We start from the raw sequence: 19,134 nt of genomic DNA, 5'->3' as shown, positions 1-19,134 counted from the left end.
GAACCGAGGTTCATTTCAGATTCTCTATTCTCCCTGCTGTTTTCCAGCCTGCACATTCAGGAAGTAATAGACCAAAAATAAAAATATTTGCACTGCTTTATCTTTTTCCCCACTTCAACCTCATTTAAAATAAAACTGAAATAAACCAGCATAATAATGTACAGTATTTGACATGAGAACTCTTTTCACACAGAAGTCACTAAAAATGTAAATCCTGTAGACATTCATACAGCTCTTGTTTATTCATCTAACAAAAACAAACAAAGACATGCCACCTGAAAATTATACTCTTAGCTGGTCTGTATAATCTGTGTTCTCATTACACTTATCCTCATTTCCCCCACCATCAACCACCTTCTGATGTTTGCTACAGCTAACTATTGCATCTTGACTTAATTTAGATTAAAAGCTCTCTGGAGCAGGGACTGTCTCTTATGTATTGTACAACACACAGCACATGGGGCCCAGATCCAGACTGAAGACTGTGTGTGCGCTACTTCAATATAAACAATAATAATAATAATTACCACCATTGTCCCCCCCATGGATTATTTGGGAAGAAGTTAAGTCTAGGTGTCTACAAACTGGCTTAGTCCTTCTTCAGGCCTTACTTTATGACATGCGCAGTGGTCTTCCGCAGATGTAAGGTCTGTGGGATGGTAATAGAATTGCATAATGCCAGCAGCATGGGATGCTGTCCAATTCCTGGAGAAGATGGTGAAGGAGGGAGAAAGCGCCCAAAATACTGCTGAATAACGCTTCCTAGCAGTTGGTTCAAATAGGCACCTTGAGTTTGGGACTGACAGCATATAAAGGACAAGCCCTGTGGAAAGTAAAAAATATTAACAAGTATAAATATAAATAAATGTCCAACACTCCCCTTCTAACTGCAACAGTTTCTGATACCTAAAGCTGTGTGTGAGCTATTGCTGCATGCAGAATGGTAACTGTGGCTCACATGTTCACTGCATAACTGCATCTGATGAAGTGGGTTTTAGCCCACGAAAGCTTATGCCCAAATAAATTTGTTAGTGTCTAAGATGCCACAAGGACTCCTCATTGTTTTTGCTGATACAGACAAACATGGCTACCACTCTGAAACCTGCATAACTAGGGAATCTCATTGCTTTGTAAAGCACGTGATACTGGAGTACGAAAGGCACCAAGCAAAGTTAAATATTGTTCCTATTAATGACATAACAGAAAAAGTAACTCTTAGAATAAAGATCTGATAGGCGAGTGTTGGGGTATGACATGAAACAAGTTTGTTTGAGTTAGACGCCAGCTATACTGGATTTTTGGGTAGGGAGGTTGTTGTACCAGTTTAAGGCAATGCTTCCTTCAGCGCAACTTATCCTGGGTACATCACACCTTTCTGCTTTGCACTGGCACAGGCTATCTATTGGTATACCTACAATGTTTAATTACACTGGTGCAGGTACCCCTAATCTGGAGAAGTCCTTACAAGTGAAAACAAACAGCAGAGAGAAAGGAACATCAATGGAAAACCAATTCTGAGAGAGGCCTCCGATCACTACTGTAATAGTTAGTTTATATTTGCTGCAGGATGGCCAAAGTTCTGTTTTCCTACACTTTAGAGTTTCCTTGTGAGACAATCCTTCAGGATAGGATTATAGCAAGGACTGTGCTGTCACTTCTTCCTATAGTGCTTCTACAGCAAGCAAGTGTAAATGACACCATCCTAGCTGGCGATGCACTCTCCACAGTGAAGGACCTGGTCATTTTCTCCTAATGGGTGCACTAAGGTTGATAAAATAGGTCTGCAAAGGTGTTTCTCCTTACCTGTTGTTCTACCCAAATGATCATGCTGATTCTATAACAGTCCTATAAAGGTGTACTCGTATCTTATACCAACTCAAGAAGATGCAGACTGAAACTGACCAGAATCACATCAATTTCACTTTGTCCTGGCAATAGGCCAGCTATAAATTTGACTGCTAAAATTATATCAGTGGCAGAGGCATATGTGGGAATGAAGAAAATATTGTATACAACCCAAATTTATATAGGGGTAGAGCCAAATTCACAGCAGCAGTGTTCTGGTCCATAGTCTAGATAAGTTTTAATATTTTTCAGTTTCCAAAATCTGCTCTATGCTATTTTTGGCACAGCATATTCTTTAAATATGATTTTATATTCAAAATTTTGCAGACAGCTGGTCACAAATAGTATAAACTGAATAATGTTGAAATTTCAAAGTTGTTTTTATTTTAGAGTGTCACTTATTTTTTTAAATTGAGTTTAAACAAAACATTGAAATATTATTTACCAAAACCCAAGACAAAAAAATGGTAAATGATGTCTTGATTATTATTTTTTAATACAAAAAAGCGAAACAATTCAATGTCAACAACTTTTGGTGAAAATGTTTAATTTTTGAAAAAGGCCATTTTTTTCAATGAAAAATTAGACCAGCTCTAATTTTGGATGTAAAATATACAACCCCCCCCACACAAAAATTAAAAGCAGAAAAAAAGAAATTCAAAGTCATTTAAGTGGCAAGTATCAGAACAAAGTTAGCTCCCTAAGGAAGCTCATGATAGTGGTGTCAAGAGACTATGCAATAATTATTGCTTCTTTTCTTGCTGCCTCTTTCCTCGCAGTGGTTTATTTTACAGAGTAAGGTGAAAAATCATTAGACACACGTAAGAAAAACTGTAGTAGTGTAAAGCCTGCTACAGATTGCTTTTTTACATTGGTCATCATGTAACCAAAACCAAAATCCATTAAAAAACCACAGTGAATAAACTAGGCAGCAAATGTCTGCCCAATGAGTGAGCTGAATAATGTCTTTAGCGAAATTAATATATACATGTAGCTGTGAAAAAAAAAATCCCCTACCTGTGTAATAGGTTTCTGTGAGAGTAGGTCCATCCCAATGGGTCCTCCTACCTTCACTGGTGACTGACAGGAAGAAGGATGAGTCAGAGGGGAAAAAAAGATAGCCCTATCCTGTCACAAAGTGTCATAATGGAGAGTGCACTCAGAAACCAGAAACTTCCTTGGAATTCACACTAATAGGTTGATCAAACAAACCGGGAGACTGCTTGATATTTTCTGGAATTGAGAGTTATTTTTCTGGAGAACAGATGTTTTGGTTCCATTCTCAGAGAAGAGAGAAATCCAGAAACTCAAAAACCAAGGAGCTTAAGGACATGTCTGACAAATAGATGTTGCCTGAGGATAACCCAAACACCACTGAAAGAATGTTTTAAGTGTGTCTTATGTGAAATACATGCAGGTTGTTATTGAAGCTTATTTATTATGGTCTTGTATCTTCTGATGAGATGCTGCACTAGATGTGCATGGAAGATGCTTCTCGTGGCACAGCTGTTAATAAGACTTAAGAGATTCCATATTGAAATCCTTTATTCCAAAAACTAGCACAGCTACCTGCAATCTAAGATTACTCTCAAGTCTCTTGAATGCTTCAACACTAGAAACAGGAGAGAAAAGACATTCATCTAGCTGAGCAGAGGGACAGGAAGAACACCACATAACTTGGGAGTACAGGATACACTTGTTTACAGCTTCTCCTTTCCACAGGCTGAAGAAATAATAATATTAACAACATTAACTATTATTATTAAAGGATTAGATGAGGGAACGCTCCTTGAGCTTGAGAGAAACAAGGCAAATTCTCAGAGCAGCCAGGTGAAACGACAAGAATAATCCACTTGGCTGATAGTATGTTTTCTTATTCTTAGGAAATGGGTAATTCTGCTTCTAAACATATTTAGCCATCCTAACGAAGACAATACCAAAAAGTGTGCCTTTACTGAATGACAGGGATGGAAGCGATTGTTTGTTCTGAAGTTCAGTGACATATTCCACTCGCTAAAAATTTAACAAAAATGTTCACAAAGTTGAAGTGGCATCACTGATTCTAGGTCATCAGTAGCCAAAATAATATGATTTAAGTTACTTTTAATTTTTCTTTAATTATTTTATGAAAAGATAGAGCTATCTATATCTTGACACCCAAACAAAAAGAACTCTGGTGACAAAAGATTTATTTAGAATTGTGCTGAAGCCTTTCATTCCTGAATCAAATACCTTCCTAAAGATGCTTCCATTTTCCTGTTTGATGGATCAGATAAAGCTACCTCTTCAAAAGACATATATGATTTTGTAGATCACCCAGTAATATGGGAATCTATTTTTAGAAAGGCCCTCAGACCATTTTTCTTCTTAGGGGAGAGTATTATATGCTTTTTGGCAGACGAAGTTTATCACCTCATGGGTGGGTCTTCCCTCTCACAGACCTTTTACTCTAGATTGGAAATAGTGCGAAAACACCTTTCTTTTTGTGAGCATCAGGAAGAAACACTTCTCTGTGGTAGCAGAATCCTCAGTCAAGTCTAGGGCACTGATCTCATTAGGTGGCTCATGTCCTCTTCTTTAAAGCGCCTCAGTGAAGAGTCATCAGACCCCGAAGAGGATGCTGAATAAATTTCCCCTGCCTTCTCAAACCTTCTGAGAGAGAAGCTTTGATTTTTTTTGTGTGTGTGCGTGCATGTGTGTGCACACACACAAAGGCATGTCAGAATTGTTGTGCAATACAGGGCTCTTTGTTTGGTGACCAAGAGTACTTCTTGCTCTTATAGTGTTTAGAGAAGGCAAGATCTCCATGGAGGCCAAAATAGAGAGTTGATGCAGGGATAGCTCAGTGGTTTGAGCATTGGCTTGCTAAACCCAAGGTTGTGAGTTCAATCCTTGAGGGGGCCACTTAGGGATCTGAGGCAAAAAATCAGTACTTGGCCCTGCATGTGAAGGCAGGGGGCTGGACTCGATGACCTTTTGAGGTCCCCTCCAGTTCTAGGAGATAGGTATATCTCCTATTATTATTATATAGCATCAGAGACTTTGGCTTCACTGAAGTATTTTGCCAGTTCCATATCCTAAGTGGCAAAGTGGATTGAGCAAAAGCTCTGTCAGGTGACTTGGAGAAACATTCATGCCACCAGTGGCCTACGAAGCAAATACAAGGATGGGTACTATCTTCTTTGGTAGATCTTGTCAGAAGCTAGCTGGGAACCTGCCCACTTGTGTGAAGGAGAGGACGAACCTACATTGCTAGACTGCAGCTGACTGGGTTTTGGACTGGAGGTTTGACCTCATCCATTTCAGACACACAGACCTTCTTTATACAGCAGATAGGCATTACAAAGAATGTTGATAAAGGCTGCCTTATTTTTCTCCACTTTTATCATGTTTTTCAGGCATCTTCTGAAGAAAGAAAAAAAAAGTCTCCTGAGGAGACGTGCATGCCAGCATCATCTCCTCACTTAAGCAGAGTGGCAATAGATTTCTGTGTGCACTAACAGCAGGGACTCTTTGTGCCAGGAAATGCTTCTTTTTCTGATTCATCCATCTATCTGTCAATCACCTATGAAGAGAGAACGACCTTTTAGTATGGACTGCTGGTTCTATTCACGGCAGAAACACCGAACTGTCTAATGATGACATATAATGTCAGTCCTGCTGATGGAATAAATCTATTCACCAATTAATGTTGTACAGTGCCTATTAAACACATGCTATAATTCACAAAACGTGGTACTGAACTTCTTCAGATTTCTGACAGTACAGTACAGTACAGAACAGATGAGGGCTTTGAAGGCTTGTTCCTTGAGAGATGCTGAGCATGCTCATTTCCATTAAAGACAACAGAAGCTGCACATGCACAGTGCCTTTCAGGATCAAGCTCTTATAACACTTCTGTATTTAAATAAAAATAATACTGATAATTTGAACAGAGGACACTATAGGCCCCTATATATGTAATACATATTCATTCCACATACACACATCATATTCTGGAAGACATTTATACCACTAAATTTGGAAATAATAGTTTTAGTGCACAAACACTGTTACCTTCATCACTGTTGGAAAATTATACCAACACTCCTCCAAATCATTTTCTAAATCCATTGTATCAGCAATCAGAATGATTTTCGGATTCCCAGTAATAAACTTCAGCAATTCACTATTACATAAAACCAGCTCTACAACAATGTTTCCAAAGGAATAAAATGTCTAATGTTGGCTGTTATATGCCTTGCCTCCTCATCTCACAATTAAAAACAGTGCCATAAAAACTTTAAAATGGCCATCCAGTCATTTGTTTGGCGCCTCACCTTCTAATGTCTGACACTTAACCACTCTGCACCCAACTTTGACAACAAATCCTATCAAATTCTTAACTACAGCATTTCCTAGGTCATCAGCTGTCACAAGAACAGTCTGTACAATGGTAGAAGAAACAACCTCCTTCAGCACCTCTTAAGATCAGAAAAATTACCAGTTTAAAATTGTGAAGTGATGCCAGGGCCTCAGCAAGCCTGAGAAGGCTGGATTAATTAGGGAACACCAAAGAATCTCCAGTAAGTATTCTGAATGTAGTGGAGAATGGACCCTGGGTATCAGGAACCCCTCGAGATGTGTACATGTTACTTAGGGTTTTCTGAACCCAAACCTATTGGTAACTATCTTTTCTTCCAGTTAGTTTCAGGAAATAAATCAGTGGAAACACAGCTCCTCCTCTGATGAATGATTGGTACAAACTCGAGTGCTTTTGCCCCCAAATCCCTTTTTATTGAGTCCAAAGCACACATCTAAAATAGCAACAGTTTAGAACAATCCAGATATAATTACCAAAAGTCCGAGATGGTGTTGAGTGGTCAATGGTGGGTTTCTGATGGCCAGCCTTCCTCCTAGCTGCTGGGGAGTTGAGTGTTAGCTAGCTTGTAGAAAACCTCTCTAAACTTCTCCAGATCATGCACATCTTTTTATAGGTTGCGCAGAACAAAGCGCGTAACTCAGTAACCCCTTGCAAATTAAAAATTTTCCTAACATCAGCAAGCAGCTCCTAGTATCATATCAACAAAAACTTATAATCGGGAACACCCATATCCCAAGTCAGCTATCCACACTTTCACCCATTCTCATGGTTCCTCCAATTTTACTTTCTACCCTTATCAGCAAAACTGCAGCTGCAGCTATTTTATATGCTTATACAAAGCTCAAATTATTCCTGACTACACAGTGTTCTCACTTTCAGTTAATGATGGCTAAGTGGACAAAATGGGGTTGGGGGTGTCAAATCAATTTCTCTCAGACATAAGTTCTTTAGCTCACATTTATTTAAGCAGCTAACTAAAATAAAATAAAATAAATGGAGTAAGTGTAATTGAGACAAACCAACAAAACACACTATGGCCAATCTTAATCTAGTTAATTCATGCACATGGCATTCAGATGCCCTAGATATACCTGATATTTATTTTCGTCTCTTTAAAACATACCTACCATTTGGGGTAGAACATATCACAGTGATCATAATGAACTGCCACAATAATACTTACTTGAGATACTAATAAACCACACCTATTCATGCTGTAGCCCTCAAAGTACTCACAACACAGAAAATCAAAAGAAAAAAAGGATGGGGGGGGGGAGAAAGAGAGGAGCTTTGCCATATCCCTAAAAAATCTGGGCTTTTCCAGTATAAGTTAGGGAAGTTCCAGAGTTGAGGACCCCTTAGGAAGAGAGCCAGGTCACTAGCCCCCTTCTTTTTAAATCAGGGCCCTGTTGCCTTGAGTAATTTGCCAGTTGCAACTGCAATAGTATCACACGGGGAGTGTAATGGTTTGGCAAATCTGGCTACATACAAACTTATGAATTCCGGTGAATTTTATGAAATTCATTGTATTTGGAATCAGCCACTTGTTACTAGCACTGGTGGCACATCTCTTCCAGGCCAGTAATAATGGAGAGTCATTAGCATGCATAGCCACAAAGAGTAAGAGCACCTTAGAACAATGGGATGGTTCAAGCCTACGGAAACTGGTTTTCCTTAGATTGTCTGCAGAGGAATGGAAAATCCCCAGAAGGAGAACAAAAAAAATCAGGCATTAGGACTGGCTGTTAAAAAACTCAGGCGCTGCGCACACAAAGGGACGTGGTTTTTGACTGCCAGACCAGCTCAAGCTTGCTTACAGGAGTCAACAAGGAGAATGTATGACCAGGGAGAGAAGACTGAGTCAGATGAGTCAAGTCCAGGGACTCCTGAAGGGACTGGCTACAAACCCAAAGACATCTTGGAGTAGCGAGGGGGCAAAGGCGGGAAGGGTTTTGAAAGCAGGTTTTTTGAATGGATCTGTAAGTCTCTAGGCTTTCTCTATGAATACAGCATGTGTACTTTGCAAAGTCTCATTGTCATGTGCCCCGGAAAGGCTAAACTTTAAACTGGACTACCCACTATGGTAGAGATCTGGGATATGGTGTGCTTACGCTATTGGGGAGATTGGGGGGAGGTGCGACCTAGGGCAAGTGGATTGTGGGGTCCCACTTTCACAAAGGGGTACTAGCAGAAAGTCAGCACTCAAGGAGTGAGGCTAGAGGACAGAGACAATGCCCGGAGTCTGACCAGATTCAGGGCAGGGTGCTCAAAAGCTCAAGGATCCAGCAGACAGGTCCACACTCAGCAGTGCAGGGAGTGTCCTACAGGGGGAGCTCAATAAGGATTGTGTCAGGGAGCGAAACCAGGGAGCACTGCTTAATTTGTAATGAAAGAGGTGCCGGGGCTCCGGCAATTTTTTTTACATTCATAACTGATGCAGCAAGCCCAGAGGTGCTGGGGTTCAGCGCTGGTACAAATTAAGCGCTGCCAGGGAGCTAGGACCCAACCATCTAGGACTTTATAGAAAACCATTATCTGAAAACTACATCGAGAAGCCTATTGGTTTTCAGCACAGACAGAGCACCAGTGTAATATACTCTGTGGATGAAATACCACTTAGCAAGCAGGCAGCCACATTCTGTAGTAATATCAGCTTCCAGATGGTCTCAAGGTGTAGACAGCGTCTCAAAATTCCCACAAACCAGCAAGGAACTAAGTGATATACTGCTATGTCACTATATAGTGACATTAATTTTACTATGACATGCCATCAATCACAATATGACTTTTGGATAAAGGAAGAAAGCTGTGGGATGTCTACAATGTCACTACAACCTCTGAATTTAATTACTGCCTTGTATTATTTAGTTGCTTTTAAGGACAGTAGCAAGAAGTTTATGCTTAAAGTTAGGTTTTGAGGGACTGTAAAAAACGGTTTTACAGAAAATAATGTGCACATTTAATTATTTATTTTAAAAATAGGTCTTTTCTCTCCTTCACCCCAATTTAAACAACCTCCTGCACTTCCAATAAGCCTTACAGCATTTTGAGAGTAAATGAGAATGTGTGGAGGGTCGGAGGGAAACAGACAACAACCAATACTGGAACCAATGACCGGACCAAATCCACTGTCAAACTACTGAGATAACAACAGGGTCTTCTAAGAAAGTACACAAATACAAAAAACAGTAAAAAATAAACATTTAAAATGATCTAACCCTTAGTAAACTAGAATGTTAAGGTATATTTAATAAGGTATATTTTCAAATTCATGTTTGCTTTCTAATCTCAACCAGTGTCCTTTTATCCATTATACTTATTTGATCTGCTGTGTCAAAAGTCCCTCATTTCACAAGCCAGTGTTGGCAATAGGTCAGCTAAATCTTCTCTAGACACAATGATCAGGCATCCTCCATCACTGCTATACAAACTCAGGGAGAGGTGAACCAACTGGGGTGGCTTTTTTTTCCCCCAGTCTCCACAAGAGGAAAAATGCTACAGCTTCTTGTGCTTGATTTAAATGAGATCAAAGGCATTTTTGTAGAAAAAAAATTCCATTGCTGTTCAAGAAGTTGTTTGCTTGGAGATAAAGGAATTCAGATATTTACCTGAAGATAAAGAGGAAGATTTTCCCGAATGGCAGACAGCATAACGGCAGGCAGCTCTTTGTCTTGCTGAAACACGACAAGTGGCAATAGCAAGCTATCTATGATGCGGAACAAAAGCTGTTGTGCTTTGGAAGTTGCCAGTATTGGTGCCCAGAACTTTACAAGGCCTCCTATTGAAGAATAGTCAAGAAACCCAAAAAAGTAAATTACAAGCAGACCAAAAAAAATTCCAAACAGGCAATCCGTTGTTACATTAGCCACAGGTAACCATAGCAACCCAGTTGTCTCATTTTCAAGTACAGTCCACCCTGCTTAGTGAACCTGGATACAATGAAAGTCCATTTACAGTACAGCAAAATGGAAGTCCCAAATTGTTTCAATGCATAACAACATACAAATTGTAATTTCAATTACAGTGAAGTTGTTTTGCAAAAGGAATGGCTACAACATAAAAGGGGGCCATCTTCTTATACCTCTGTGCTCTAAGCGTTCCACTATTTAACTACTGTATTTGGCATATTTGTACACTACATCTGCTGCTCCCACACATGCCATAATATGGGTTCTCAAACTTTTTCAGTGTGAATCACATCTTCAACAGACAGATTGCCTGTAGCTTCCATTCACAACTGCATAACAGCCCTATGGCAATAAGAACATTGTTTACATGAAAGAGCAATATTGGGAAAATATTTTATATATATTGTAACTCCCTTTAATGCAATTTACCAGCTGAAAACAAGGAGAAGCCGGCTCCACATAACCAGGTGCCTCTCTATAGACTGCTGGTGGTCCATAGTTTGAAAACTTCCATGCTATATAAGAGCAGCATTTCTTACTTCTTTTCAACACTTTTGTGTACTGATTTGCACAGTTCCCTGTCCTTAGTTTACTGACTGTAAAAGGTTGTTAATGTAAAAATACCTTGACATGCAGGAACAGCTTCATTAAAGCTGAAGTGCAGTTTTTATTGAGGAAATGGCTGCATACTCAGCAGCATTTTATTACTCAAAGTACAGTGCAACTAATATAAACAGTCTAACAAAACAGATTCTTGCCCATACAAAGTAGCTCTGATCAACTGAGCACAATTAGAGTGTATATCCAATTATAAACAAGAAAAGGTTTCCTATGTCACAAAATACGGGGGCATCCCAAGTTCAAGACTGAATAAGACACAGAAGAGATCAAAAATAGGCTTTTACAAGACGTTATTAACGTATAAAAGTCAACCCATTACCATCTCTAAAAACAACAAACAACAACATTCATCTTGGGGAGTGAAAGAAAACACAGTGATCAATCATAATGAAACACAGGGATCACTTGGCAATATTTCTAATAATGCTGTCTAGTGCCCAGTTTTCTTCCAACTACCATACACACATATTTTGAAGAAGCATAATCACTCTGACCCAGAGTTCTATGCCCATTATCACTGACACTATGTATTTGGTGGCATACAGCAATGCAGTTTAGAGACACGTATGACGCCCATACTTGAGAGGCTTCCAGATTTATCTGGAAAGCATCTTACTGGGTGACTGCAGTTTTACAAGCTCACAGCAGGTGAAGAAATGTCTGAGATGACTTTAACTGACAGAACAAAACCATAACTCCCATTTCACTACTTTTTTACTAAAGGAAAAGGACAATTTTTTGTATCGAGTGGTACAATTTCAGATTCTGATAATATCATCCTTTCCTATGGGAAAGGAAAGAGAGGGAAAAATTACCCTTTAGTCACTTTATTATATAAAAATGGTTCTGGCATCTGGATACTTAACACAGCTCATTTGGTTGATAGCTTATGTACCAGAATACACAGATCTGGGAATCAGAAAATAAAAACATTTACCCATCAATAATTCTGTTAAATCAGATATACATTCAGCACTCTACTCAAATGTTAGTTTTGCTTACTTCATTAAACAATTCCCACTGTTTTAAAGATGGTGCTTTCACTACACATATAGATGTGCACACAGCTCTCTTTATCTTTTATTTAAAGGTAGGTAGGCCTTGGGCCAGATTCTGGCACCTTTATTCATAGGTAATACCACTTTATTCTTTGAGCAGTTCCATTGGTTTTAATGGCAATACTCAAGGAGTAAGGAACTATTCAATATGGGTAAGGCTCCCAGAATATGGCCTTTAATAATGTGCACACAGGACCAAAGAGAAGAGTGCCAAAGTAATGCTAATTTAATTGATAATTTACATAGTCAGACGCACTACCATAGCATTATTGCAAAGATACTGCAGATTAAAAAAATCCCATTCTGTTGCCATTTTTCTTTGTTTTGTTCCAGTAAAGATTTTCAGTGAACAAAATAATTAAAACCTCATGATTTCAAATGAAAGCTAAACTTTGTTGTATTCACAGCACATCTACAGAGGAAGGATTGTTTTTTGGAGGAGAAAAAATATTGTTGTTTCAGAGGATCAAGATAAAAGGGTGAGAAAGATAAAAGAGAAAATTAGGAATTTTGCTTTTTAGTAGTTTTCTGATATTTAATCTTCTAAACATCAGGAAAATAGATTATTAAAAAGTCCACACAAAAAGTTGTTCATTGGTGCTGTGTTGAGTCACAATATTTTACTCATTCCATACACAAAACTATTTCCTGTGCTACTGAATTATGAAACATGATGATGCACGGTTGCAAAATAATTACCTATAATCGAGTAAGTGAGCTGCAGGCCTTCAGCAGGTCCTTTCTTCTGCAAATAAGGTTTTACATATTTTACCACGTCACCTAGATATTCCAAAGTCTTTGTTACCATGGCAGATTTCTCAGCTACAGTCTGAAGGCTGCTGTAAGTTACACCAACAGCCTGAGAACACAAAGAAAGTTAAATAGATCAGACTCTGTTGGATTTTGTTTGTTTTTGTTAAATACTGTGCTGAAGCTTGGCTAAATACTTAAAAAAAAAAAAAAAAAAAAAAAAAGCACATTCAAGTTTTGGTTTTACATTGCACATTGTAACTGTCCTGTAGAACCACGTTTATAAGAGGTACAGTACCTTAATGAATTGGACAAGAGCATTCTTAGGGTCTTGCTTGAAGACTGACTCATCAAAATGTGCCTTTGAGAAGATGTTTTCTATTTCTGAGAGTTTAAAAACCAACCTTGTCATTTCAGTCAGCTGCTCCACATAAACTTTCCCTGTTTGTTATAAAGGGAATATAACTGAGAACACACTATACTTTGCTAGTCAACTCCGCCTATGGTTGAGTTTTCTATTTATCTGTTAACAAAATCATGAAGTAAAACACGATTCAGAAGTCTTTAAAATATGAAGATTCCGTAAGTTAAGGTTTCTGACTAGACAAAAGGCTTGTTTCTAAACTAGGCAAGTATCCAACACTGGGTAAGAGTAATGAGTATTAGGAGTAATCCAAGCCCCTTCACTCTACCGTTAGCCTTCCCAGAAATTTACAGAATATACATGATTTTACAGAAGATTTGCCCAATAGATAATTAGAAGTGCAGCATTCTAAATACATCTGAATAAATATAATTCAGCACATAAGGATGAAGCAGCCAAGAAAGCAAAATATCCAATCTAAAATGGGATAGAATTATTCATAATTGGATGTTTTTCTTTTTAGGGAGTTCACAGCATGATTCCTGGTTATTTACTTCAGATTTTCACTTTTTTCAGAGCAGTTCTTCATGGGGGAAAAAATAGCTTGTCTCCTTGGGAGCAAGTTTTTGTTCTTTGCTTCCAAGGAAACAGCTCTTTTATCTTTGTTTGTGATAAATTTGTCATATATAGAACACGCAAAACATCGAGAAATAGCACAAGCTGTGTAAAGCAGCACATTTTGTAATTAGGTAAAAGTAAAGAAATACAAACAAAAATATATTTTTTAATTAGTTGAAAATATATGCCATTTTTGCTATATAGAATCGTTACAGGAATTCAAACACTAGGGAAACGTGAACACTTACCAACTGTTCGCTCAGCATCTGTCCTGGTCAATGTACCAGTAGGCTGATCGATGTACATTTGTAAAATGCATCGAAACCAAGAACGTACTGACAAGGCTTCATAGGATGTATGTCCCATACCAGAAAAAGATTCAGACAATGTGCTGCACAGATACAGTGGTGGGGGAGAAAGAAATAAGTAAAGACCTGGAAAAAAGCCTCATTTTACTTTAGTTTTATAGAGAATGTTTTTAGCAACCTTATTTATAACTATATACAAACATAACACAGAGAGAGGGCCAAACTTGGCATTCCTTTAAATACATGCAACCTACAGAATTTTGCCCAGAGTTTACAGATGCCCAGATACAGGTGATGTGCTATATTCACTGGTGCCATATGTGGCGATATGATTTACAGGTCAGATGTAAGACACAAAACTGAAGTATAGAAAATCTGTACAGTTTGTTATTTTTCAATCCAGCAATGGGAGTCTCTCTCTGCTTGGAAGAGAGTTGATTTGTTTCAGCAAAAAAGACTATGACCAATCAAAAATAGTTAAGGAGAAAAACCTCACTAAGGCAATCTAGAGATGGCACAAACGACTGTGAAGTGACTAACAAGGGAGTATAAAAGGAACTATCCTCCTCTATAAACACAAAGAGGGCCAGATTCTCCCCTAGCTTACACCACAGCAAATTAGGACTAATTACATCAGAGCCAGTGCAGCTATACTTGTGTACAAAACAGTGTAAGAGAGAAGAAAAATCAAGTGCACAAGTCCATGGGAGCACACTTCCCAGATATTTCCAGCAGCCAAGTCCCACATAGACCCCCCAACATCATTTGAAAATATTCTGTCGGACCAAACATCATTTCAACACTGAATATATACTTTAAGTATTATGAAATTGGCACCATTTTACAATATTTAAATGTGTGATGCAATTTATACTCCTGGGGGAATTCTGCACCAAAAAGTTAAAAATTCTGCACACAATATTTTAAAATTCTACAAAATTCTGATAATTTTATTTGTCAAAATAACACTACATAATCACACCAGTTTCAATTATTTTGGTAGTTTATTTCAAAATACCTGTCAGCAAGTATGTCTGTAACAATACAGACACACACAAAAATTCCCCCAGGACTAGAGAGTTAAAAGAAATCTGTATGACAACCCAGTTCCTGTTTCTCTGCCCCTTCCTGCCCCCCAGAGCCCAGCCATATCCCCCAGCCCAGACATCAGTCCCCTCACTCCCAGAAACCAGCTATGCCCCCCGAGCTGACACCCATCCCTCCCTCCCAGAAGCCAGCTGTGCCCCCCCCAGGCCAGACACCAGCCCCCTTCTTTCCAGAACCTAGCTGTGGCCCCCCCAGCCCAGATACCTGCCCCCTCCCTCCCAAAACACAGCCGTGACCCCCTGAGCCCAGACACCCATCCCCCTACGACCCATGGATCCAGAAGGAGAAACAGCCTGTTGCTGGGTCCCAGCCAGGCTTGTGTAGAGTTTCCTGCACACCTCTGTCTCCTTCCCTCAGAGCGTGCAGGGAACTGCAGCGGCTAGGAACTCTGTACTCCCTCCCGCCACAGTGTCATCTGTGTGTGAGCTGGGCTCTGCTGGGTCCAGCACCCCTAGTGGCAGCCAGCGGCACTGCAGCCCATTTCTGGGGGGGGAAATGAAATTATGCACAAAAAAACATTAAGTTCTGCAAAATTCTGCATTGCGCACTGGCGCAGATTTCCCCCAGGAGTACCTGTTGTGGAGGCAGACAGAGGGGGCATTGTGGCAACTCTATTGGCAGATGAAGCAGATTTATCTGACTCCTAATGAGTGGGTATCATGCCAGGTAGGTGCTGGGTGAGTGCCTGGCTGACCGACATTGCCAAAGAGCTCAATCACACTAGTTGGTGCTGCGATGCCCTCCTCTGATGTTCCATAGCCTCATGGACTTTTCTCATATCTAATGAGTTCCTGCTGCTCTTCTGCCCAAGCAGCATGTGCCTGTGTAACTGTACTTAATTGCAGTAGGAACTCCCGGCTGCAGGAGAAAACATCTCCTCTGCATATTTCAATTGCACTGGGGAGGTGGTTAGACAAACACCTGTCAGGAATGATCTAGATAATACTTAGTCCTGCCAGAAGTGCAGGCAACTGGACTAGACCTCTCAAGGTCCCTTCCAGTCCTATGATTCATCAAGTTGTGTATACATGAATTTATGACAGTTACTCTTATCTTGTCCCTCTTCCCCCTTCTCCAACCTACTGTTGTGAAACCCACGTAATTCTGTCTTAAAAATTGTATCGTTAACTCTCTGGAACAAGAGTGCCTACTATGACCCCAATCTTGCAAAGACATGCTTAACTTCATGCGTTGTGAAGAGCCCAATTTAAATCAATGGGTTTAAAGTTAAGCAAGTGTCTAAGTACCTTGCTGAAGAGCATGATACATGCTGATCTTGACTGACAGGTTGCTCAGATGTCCATAATTTGTGTGCAGAACCTTTATAATTGGTGATAAAACATCATGTAGAAAGAATCCAGTTTTGATTTCAGAGAACAGGCTGAATTTGCCGGGCTGATAGAAAAAAATCATCTTTTTGCTTGTAAATTTAGCTCATTTGATGTAAAAATCATTAACAAACCATAATCATGTGGCGCCAGGTTGCCAATGCTTAGATCAGGGATTGGCAACCTTTGGCCCGCGTCCCGCCGGGGGTAAGCACGCTGGCAGGCCAGGTCGGTTTCTTTACCTGCCATGTCTGAAGTTCAGCTGATCGCAGCTCCCACTGGCCACGATTCACCACTCCAGGCCAATGGGGGCTGTAGGAAGCGGCGCGTGCCAAGGGATGTGCTGGCTGCCACTTCCTGCAGCCCCCATTGGCCTGGAGCAGCGAACCGTGGCCAGTGGGAGCCGCGATCAGCCAAACCTGTGGACACGGCAGGTAAACAAACTGACCCGGCCCGCGGGCCACATGCCAAAGGTTGCCAATCCCTGGCTTAGATACTTCAGTGACTTGTGCTATAAAATTGTCTAAAGTAAACAAACATATGAAGCATATGATCAAAAATTCTGCCTTGTTTATGTATATAAATTAAAGGGTTGATATGTTAAGAGAATATCGATTCCTACCAAACAAAGGCCCTATCTTTGGTACTTATCACTCCCATCATCCTTGTATCTGAGCACCTTGCAACATACCTCTGCGGAAAGTACTATTATCCCCATTTGACAGGGAGGGAACCTAGGCATAGAGAGACTAGCTGACTTATACAAAGTCACAGGAAAGCAGAGCAGGGAATTGATCCTGGGTCTAAGTCCCAGGCTAGCACTCTAACCACTGGACCATCCTTCTCCTCTCTCTTTGAACACTGCCTGTCTGCCATAAGCACTGCATGCCACATAAGCAGCCACATTTGCTCCTTGTCTCTGCCAGCAAGATTTTGCAACACTTCTAGCTGTTCCAGTGCTCATATCTACTCTGAGATTTACTCCCCTCTTATTTTGAAGCACAACAGTATCATAACCTGGGTTTACTTTGGATAATAACTAACATGTGGTTTAATTTCTTCACCTCCAATGCTAAATACAGCCCAGAGCAGAGAGCGAAAGAGAGATGCTCCTCCCCCCTCAGAATGAAGACTCTGATTCAGTGAATGTTTATGTACATGCTTAACTTTATGCAGACTCATTTAAGTCAATGGAACTACCCACACCCATACATTTAAGCATGTTCATGTTTGTAGGATAGGGGCAAAAATCTGTTAAATAAATCTTAGGATTCTACTCAACGTGCTCATTCTTACAGTCTCAGACACTAGTACTGTGCGAAAACTAGTATGAGATTGCCAGATGAAAAAAGGTCCACAAGTCCAATTTTATTATTTTCGATATTATTGATACTATACTGCACCCCTCCCTAAATATTTTTGTTATAATAGAAACCTAAATATTTAATTATTTCTCTTGAATTTAATATTAAGCTCCTATTGTAAGATCTCTGTTGCAATATCATAAAAAGTCCGGAGGAATATTAAGACTCAAGCTTAAAACCTGTAAGCATGAATGAAAGGGAATAAACAGATGTTGGAATTACCAAGTCATAACATTCGACATATTAAAATTCAACTATGGGTGCTACTGCTTTACCTTTTAAACGGTAGGGATGGTAACAACAGTAGAAGAGGAGGAATAGCCAATATGCAACTAAATAAAGTACAATACTGCGTGGGTCAAGGCATTTCATTTAGCTGCAGTGTAATGGCCTTCAGAAGAGTATTGATACAGAGTTATTGTCTAGATTCCAGTTTTCCAATACCAATTAGCAACAACAGTTTTTCCATTTGGAAAAAAAAGTGACTTGCTGCATGAAAGAAAAATTAACTTTGCAATTTAAATGTCTACCTGTCAACTTTCATTATCCAAAGCCATAAGAAAAAAGCTTTAGAAAATAAAGGAGTTCAAAACTATAATACATTCAAGGAATCTAGAACTTCGAGAATTGCAAAAGGTCTATAACAAAGAAACTGGACCACTTGAAGGGAGGCACTGCTTTTTAAAATAACATTTTCCTTTAGACCAATGAGTGAATGAGGGGCCTTTGTATGCTAGAAAGGATCCAAAAGAACAAGAAGTTTAAATTGTTCACCTGTTTTCTATTAGATGACTGAGATATCTTGATACCAGCTGGGGACACACCATATCATCCCATCCAAACAATTGCATCATTGCTAAAACAGGCTGTGGTTGGAGATCTGATGGAGCTGTACAGGGCATGTCCAAAGCTAACAGAGTAAAACCTGATTTTCAACAGAGAAAAAGGAGGGGCAGAGCGTTAAGTCTCTCCAAATATTTAAAATATATTCCTGCTCCGCTAACAAACAGAGGCTGCTATTAGTTATTATTTGTTTCTGTCACTTTCACAGGCCACAATCATGACTGGGAACCACCGTTTAAACACAAATGAAGATGCAGTCCCTATCCTGAGGAGCTTACAATCCATGACAACACACAAGATACAAAATTTAGCAGACTGATACAATCAAATACACACCGTTTAAAAATACATTTCCTTCCCCCCACTCCCATGCACGAGTACATTTTTTGTCCTATAACAATTTGTAAAACACTTCCTTCCTCCAGGAATGAATTCTGGAGGATTAAACTATATTTTGAAAGGTAAGGGATCTGTAGAATTGTTTCTTGCTATGTTTAGAATAAACTTTTGACTTTTGTAAATGAGAGTTCCGGGGAGGAGGGGAGAGAAGGGGGAAAGAGGGGAGTGTAAATACAGTGCTAATGACAAAGTTACTTTTGAACTGAACAATCCCACGTAGGCCAACACAACATCTTCAGATCTAGAAAACTGTAAAAT

General features: G+C 39.6%; 2 protein-coding genes across 3 annotated transcripts in view; one reads left to right on the top strand and one right to left on the bottom strand.

The window, feature by feature from the left end:
• KLHL32 (kelch like family member 32) overlaps positions 1 to 5,556 on the top strand; it is a 200,927-nt gene extending 195,371 nt beyond the window's left edge. Inside the window, exon 15 of the transcript XR_005596142.1 lies at positions 5,244 to 5,556. The gene's annotated coding sequence lies outside the window, so the exon portion shown is untranslated. The remainder of the gene's footprint in view (positions 1 to 5,243) is intronic.
• MMS22L (MMS22 like, DNA repair protein) overlaps positions 1 to 19,134 on the bottom strand; it is a 140,274-nt gene that overhangs the window by 12,671 nt on the left and 108,469 nt on the right. For both annotated transcript variants that reach the window (XM_039530194.1, XM_039530195.1), the window contains 6 exons: positions 18,409 to 18,559; positions 13,776 to 13,918; positions 12,844 to 12,986; positions 12,495 to 12,654; positions 9,817 to 9,986; positions 612 to 823 (listed from right to left, as the gene is read on the bottom strand). In XM_039530194.1, the coding sequence (XP_039386128.1) occupies positions 612 to 823; positions 9,817 to 9,986; positions 12,495 to 12,654; positions 12,844 to 12,986; positions 13,776 to 13,918; positions 18,409 to 18,559 (979 nt within the window). The remainder of the gene's footprint in view (positions 1 to 611; positions 824 to 9,816; positions 9,987 to 12,494; positions 12,655 to 12,843; positions 12,987 to 13,775; positions 13,919 to 18,408; positions 18,560 to 19,134) is intronic.

The sequence above is a fragment of the Mauremys reevesii genome, linkage group 3, assembly GCF_016161935.1.
Source record: "Mauremys reevesii isolate NIE-2019 linkage group 3, ASM1616193v1, whole genome shotgun sequence".
Lineage (NCBI taxonomy): Eukaryota > Metazoa > Chordata > Testudines > Geoemydidae > Mauremys > Mauremys reevesii.
The sequence above is the reverse complement of the archived record's forward strand: the minus strand, read 5'-3'. Positions and strand labels throughout refer to the sequence as shown.